Source organism: Phaenicophaeus curvirostris, chromosome 1, assembly GCF_032191515.1.
Source record: "Phaenicophaeus curvirostris isolate KB17595 chromosome 1, BPBGC_Pcur_1.0, whole genome shotgun sequence".
NCBI classification, from domain to species: domain Eukaryota; kingdom Metazoa; phylum Chordata; class Aves; order Cuculiformes; family Cuculidae; genus Phaenicophaeus; species Phaenicophaeus curvirostris.
Window position 1 is genome coordinate 144,439,221 of NC_091392.1, and position 6,000 is coordinate 144,445,220.

At 49.8% G+C, this 6,000-nt stretch overlaps 1 protein-coding gene across 2 annotated transcripts in view; it reads right to left on the reverse strand.

Annotated features, from left to right (window-relative positions):
• Positions 1 to 3,687, reverse strand: part of UXS1 (UDP-glucuronate decarboxylase 1) — a 53,751-nt gene extending 50,064 nt beyond the window's left edge. Inside the window, exon 1 of one of the 2 annotated variants that reach the window (XM_069877237.1) lies at positions 3,494 to 3,687. In XM_069877237.1, the coding sequence (XP_069733338.1) occupies positions 3,494 to 3,590 (97 nt within the window). In that variant the 5' untranslated portion in view covers positions 3,591 to 3,687. Of the gene's footprint in view, positions 1 to 599; positions 686 to 3,493 lie in introns of those variants that run through there. The other variant, XM_069877245.1, reaches the window with a different exon arrangement.
• Between the last annotated feature and the right edge of the window lie 2,313 nt (positions 3,688 to 6,000).

The window sequence follows — 6,000 nt, forward strand, 5'->3', positions numbered from 1 at the left end:
CCTCATGTCACAGTAGTACTTTAACCAAAATCAACAAGGCTCCTTAAGCGAGAGGCTAATTGTCGACCTGCAAAGTGCAGATGGCAGCATTAACAGCACTCCTAGCTGCTCATTCCTCCTCTGCATTGCCTCCTCAGTGGGACCAAAGCAGCTGCCTGAATACCCACACTTTGAAATGGTTATAACGTGAAACGGGGATCTTGGCCAAGACCAGTTCCTTTACCTGGGGCACAGTACAGAAAAGTAAGGTGGTGGATTCTGGTGGGAAATGGAAAAGTGGCACAAGGATACCTAAGCCAGCCTAGCAACAGAACACCTTGTGCTGTGAAACCACCAAGAGTCACTTAATGACTCTTGAGAGTGAGATAGTTGAAAACCTTTCAACTGCCAGTAATAAGCTCTTCCTCTAGTTTGCAAACTCTCATAGGGATGTTCTCCAGGCACATTTGTAACAAATTTGCATTTAAAGGCAGAGGCTTTTTAAGATATAAGGCATTTGTAAAAAGATATTCCCTAAGCATTCTCTGGGGGTTTCATATACAAAATGGCACTATCAGAAAAGCCCTGTCTCCCAGTTCATAAAAAAATAATGTACTTACCAAGTATTTCATTCCCTGTAACATAACATGCTCCAAATCTGATTCCCCAAGTACTAACAGTAAATGGAAATTCATGGAAAGGAGGTGCACAGCCTGAAAACACTTAGTCACTTGGAGAGTGCTCAAGAAAGAGGGAATGCAAGAAGTGCCAGCACCTACACCAGCAGCTCAGTCTTCTCGGATTCCATGCTATTTCAGTCTGGCATTATCTGACTGCAACCAGAGCACAGTGATGATTCAGTAATATTGCAAGGAGTTCACTTTTACAATAGGAGGATGGGTTCATAATCACTTCCATAGAAAAGAAAACATGAAATAGTTTCTCTAGACTCTATTAGACCAGTGATATCTGCTAGCTTATACTGTATTGAAGACACCAGAGCAATAACTAATGATTCCACTACTTTGCATCACTAGTTAAAAGATGGATGAGCACAGCAACGATATGCCAGATTTGCCAAAAAAAAAAACCTAAAAAAATAAAAAACACCCTTCAGATACCAACCCATTGCGTTCTCAAGCTACTTTTTGCCATATTGACCAGCAGCCCCTTTCCTCCTCCATTTTTTTCTGAATTCCAAAGAATGACCAGAAACAAGTGGTAAGACTTCTATGACTTACAGCTCAGACAACAAAAATCATACGGCAGTTTTTCCCTTCCTCAAGGCTTTTTCCCACAAAGCTAGACAGCAAAAACCACTACTTGTCCATAGAACCTAATCAATACCTATATCCCACTGGCCATGTCAATTGCCACTCAACTCCAGTATTTTCACAGCAGCCTGTTAAACGTGTTTTCAAAATTTTGGCAAAATATCAAACCCTTTCAAAATAAAAACAGACATTATGCTGTCCCTGCTTCAGTATGAACGGCACCCGAAGTAATTTGGACAAACATACTGTCCTAGAAGTCAGAGCTGGCACATAACTTCAACGATAACAGCAGTATCTAAATAATGAGGTCCTGCAAACACAGTAACATATGGTACTAAAGGGAATTCCTATGTTGTGTTTCCAGGGTAGGAAACACCACCCCTTCTGCCAAATTACTTGAGTTACACCTCTCCACCCTCCCAAATGCAAAGGGAGGATCCCAAATCTGATGCACACACCCTTCCCCAAAGCTAGCTCACCTCTATGAGTTTTGTAGCATCAAGAGAACCACTTGTCCTTAGCTAAGCTGATAAGGCTTCAAAGATCCTTCCTCATGACGTTCTGTCATACATAAAATCTAAGTCTAAAACCAGAACAGGCTAACATAAAATGAACTGAAAATGAAAAATGCAACAGAACAATCTGGACAGGAAAGGCAAGAAAGACGACAGGACTGTGTTACAAATCCACAGCTCTACTTGACTCATGCCTCGTAACTGAAGTCATAAAAATACCTGTCAGCAGTTATTCTAAGATTTTCCCAAATACCTTTGTGCCTCTTTCCAGGCTCTTAAGACTCCAGTTACATGCTGAATCAACAAACAAATGCCTATTTAGCCCCCACAAAAAGACACCGGAGGATCTTACAAAAACCAGACACGAGGCCTGCCCTGGAAAACTCCCTTGCAGCTTCACCTCGGGCAGCTCGCAGGTTAAGATCAGCAGCGACAAAGAGTGGTCTGAGGAAACACCCGCTCCTCCAGCCACGTCTCACTCCCCCTGCTCCCCAGCAGCCTCCCTGCCCCGCTTCACCTCAGCTCATGGCCGGGACTCGGCCCCAAGTCCCAGAGACACCTCTCCCCTGGGGTGCCGAGGGGCAAGGCAGCTCCTTGGCCCCTGGAGGAAGCCATGAAGGCCTCCCCGTGGGACCCCTCATAGTGGGGCCGGGGGAAACGTCACAGAATCAGAGAACGGTTTGGGTTGGAAAGGATCTTAAAGATCACCCAGTTCCAATCCCCTGCCATGGGCAGGGACACCTCCCATCAGACTGGGCTGCTCAAACCTTCATCCAACCTGGCCTCGAACACCTCCAGGGATGGGGCAGCCACTATTTCACAGAATCACTACGTTGGAAAAGACCCACTGGATCATCAAGTCCAACCATTCCTATCAATCACTAAACCATGCCCCTCAGCACCTCATCCACCCACCTTTTAAACTCCTCCGGGGAAGGTGATTCAACCACCTCCCTGGGCAGCCTGCTCCAGTGCCCAATGACCCTTTCTGTGAAATTTTTTTTCCTGATGTCAAGCCTGAACCTCCCCTGGGGGAGCTTGAGGCCATTCCCTCTTGTCCTGTCCCCTGTCACTTGGGAGAAGAGGCCAGCACCCTCCCCTCTACAACCTCCTTTCAGGTAATTGTAGAGAGCAATGAGGTCTCCCCTCAGCCTCCTCTTCTCTCTTTCTCTGGGCAATTTGTGCCAGTGCCTCAACCAGCCTCACGGTGAAGAGTTTCTTCCCAATGTCTAGTCTAGATGTGCTCCTCTCCGGTTTATACCCATTCCCCTTCATCCTATCACTACATTGCTTTGTAAAAAGTCCCTCCCCAAATTTCCTGTAGCCCCTTCAGGTACAGGGAAGTCACTATATGGTCCCCACCGGAGCCTTCTCTTCTCCAGGCTGAACAACCGCAACCCTCTCAGCCTGCCCTCGCACGGGAGGTGCTCCCGCCCTCTGATCATCCTTGTAGCCTCCTCTGGATCCCTTCCAAGAGGTCCATGTCCTTCTTACGTTGAGCATTCCAGAACTGGACACAACGCTCCAAAGACGCCCGGCCACTTGGTAAAGTTTCAGCGCCCCAGGAAGGCAAAGAAAGGAGGGAGCCCCCCTCGGCCCTGCCTCCCCGCGGGGAGCCCCTTTCCCCTCCTCACAGCGGGGGGACCCGGCACCCCCGGCCCCAGCCGGCGGGCAATGAACGGCCGAGCCGGGCCAGACCCACCTCCCCCGCCTCAGCTCACTCACAGGCGACGTAGGCGACGAAGGCGAGCCCCACGAGCAGCTTCATCCTCCTGCGGTTGATGGCGGTCAGCAGGCGCAGCAGCGGCCCCTTGCTCACCATGCCCAGCGACAGCGGCGGCGGCGACGGCGGCGGCAGCGCCCGGGCGCGCCTGCACGGCTGGACACGCCAGCGCGCGCGCGGCCACCCACCGGCCCCGCTCGCCCCGCTCGGATAACGCTCGGCTCCCCTCGGCTCCCGCTCGGATAACGCTCGGCTCCCCTCGGCTCCCGCTCGGATAGAGCTCGGCTCCCCTCGGTCCCCGCTCGGCTAGCGCTCGGCTAGCACTCGGCTCCCTTCGGCCTCGCTCGGCCCCACTCGGCTCCCCCCGCCTTGGACCCGCTTCCGCAGGCGCAGCGTCGCGCGCCCTCCCTCCCTCCCCGCCCCTCGCTCGTGGACGCGCATGTGCGCGCTGCTGCTGGGGTGGGGTTGGGCTGCGCTCCCTTCGCAGCGGTCGATGGGCTTTTGGGCGCGAGGCCGCCCCCGCCCCGGGAGCGCGCCTGAGGGAAAAAGAAGGGCTGCCGGAGCCTCTCCGTGTCCCCTTGTGCTGTTCTTTCAGGAGGTCTTGGTACCCCATCAGTTCGTGCCTCTGTGGCGCTTGGGATGGACAGATGGAAATGGGCTCACGCTCTGGCAAAAACTGCGTCGCGTTGCCTGCCCCAGGGGCTGTGGTTTTGAAAGCACCGTTTGGTGCTGTGAAGGCTACGAATCCCAAATGTGCTGGCTGTACCCGCACACGTTGCTTTGCTGTGGGAAATGAAAGATTTTGGGATGTTTTTCCACCCAATGTAGTGCTACATGAAGTTGCCTCTGTTAAGGATAACAAGATTGCACTGGAACAGGCCACCCAGTGAAGCTGTGTTTGCCCCATCCCTTGAAGTATCCAAGGCCAGGTTGGATGGGATCTTGAGCAGCTTGGTTTGGTGGGAGATGTCCCTGCCTGTGGCACCCCTTCTGCCAGGGGCATCCAGTTGGAACTGGATGATCTTTGGAACTGGATGATCTTTAAGGTCCCTTCCAAACCAAGCCATTCTGTGATTCTATGACTTTAACATGGTTACCTTTATGCTACAGCTTCCATGCAAAATTCTTGTAGCCTGCTGTAAACTGCAGGTTCCTATTTGCCCAAAATGGTAGGCACCTTCTTCACACGTCAAAACATGTTCTCCTGCCAGTAAAATAAACTCTATCTGAAATCTCCCTCCACAGCCCAACCTTGGTTACTATTCCTTCTCACATTCCCCTCGTGCAGGAAAAGACCGCAAGAACAAGTGTTCTTGAATTAAATTACTCATTTCAATAATTTAATTTCAATGTAGAGATACAGATGAAGAAACCATGACCTCAATCCAATAAAGACCCACACAGTTAACAAGAGTTAAGCTCTCCTTCTTACGAGGAGTGGAGTTGGTCATATGTGTGAGTCTCCGAAGGGTAAGTGCTGTAAAATGCTGTTTAGCGTCACTAATTACACCACCCTGCAGCCCAGAGAGGCAAAGTGGCTTTATTCAGGAAGGACTGAAATTTCCCAGCTCCTAACCCAATGCTTTGATTATAAGGCCACCCCTTTCCTCTTGACTTTTTCTTCCTATGATTTGTATTTGATATACTTCACTTACCTGTTTATTCCACTGCTTGTGGGTATATGGAGGAAAGGGAATAAAAACATCACCATTTAAAACACAGTCTAGCACTGAGTTTATGTGCATAGTAAGAACACAAATAGTAATAGGATTTTGTACCAGTAGTAAATTTGGCTGTCAAAAAGCTGTAGCTGAACAGCACTGCATGAAAGCTGGAGAGTATTACTGAACTGTTACTGCCTCCCTGCACCTCAAACTCTGGTTGTTTTCAGTCACAATTTTCCATAATACTATTTGCATGCACCACACTGATTCCACAAGCCTTTAGGGGTAGGCAAGACTTTTTTAACAGTTGCCCTGCCCTAAGCTGGGCTGCGCAATCTGTAACTCGATCAAGCTGCCTGCGTAACGCGCCTTGCTTGGCACCACGCTCAGCGTTCAGGCTGATTTTGCTGCAGAAACATGTTGAGGCCAGCTGCAATCCCTGAAGGTGGGAAAAGTAGAGCAAAGGAGCAGGATGCTTTATGAAGCTTCATGGTGGAGGAGACTTGAACCCTATGGGAGGAAGCCTGACCGTGCTCTCTACAGGGCCAGCTGTTTCTCATGCCTAACACCAGGGCCAGCTGTGTCCATGTCACTCTCCAAATGAGCCAGAGCATGTCTAATTTAATTGCAAGACGGTGGGCCTAAGTCCAACATATCTCAACTGTAACTGTAGGCATGTCCCTTATAAGTACTGTAAATTCCTGCAGTTGCATAATAAGGCCAACAGCAGGGACTCTTATTCTAGGACAGATTTCCTCACAATTCAGCTGCATCCTACCACTAGTGATACTTACCTAAAAGGAATTTTTCTGGTATTCCTATCCTCCCCTAATAAATCCACAACT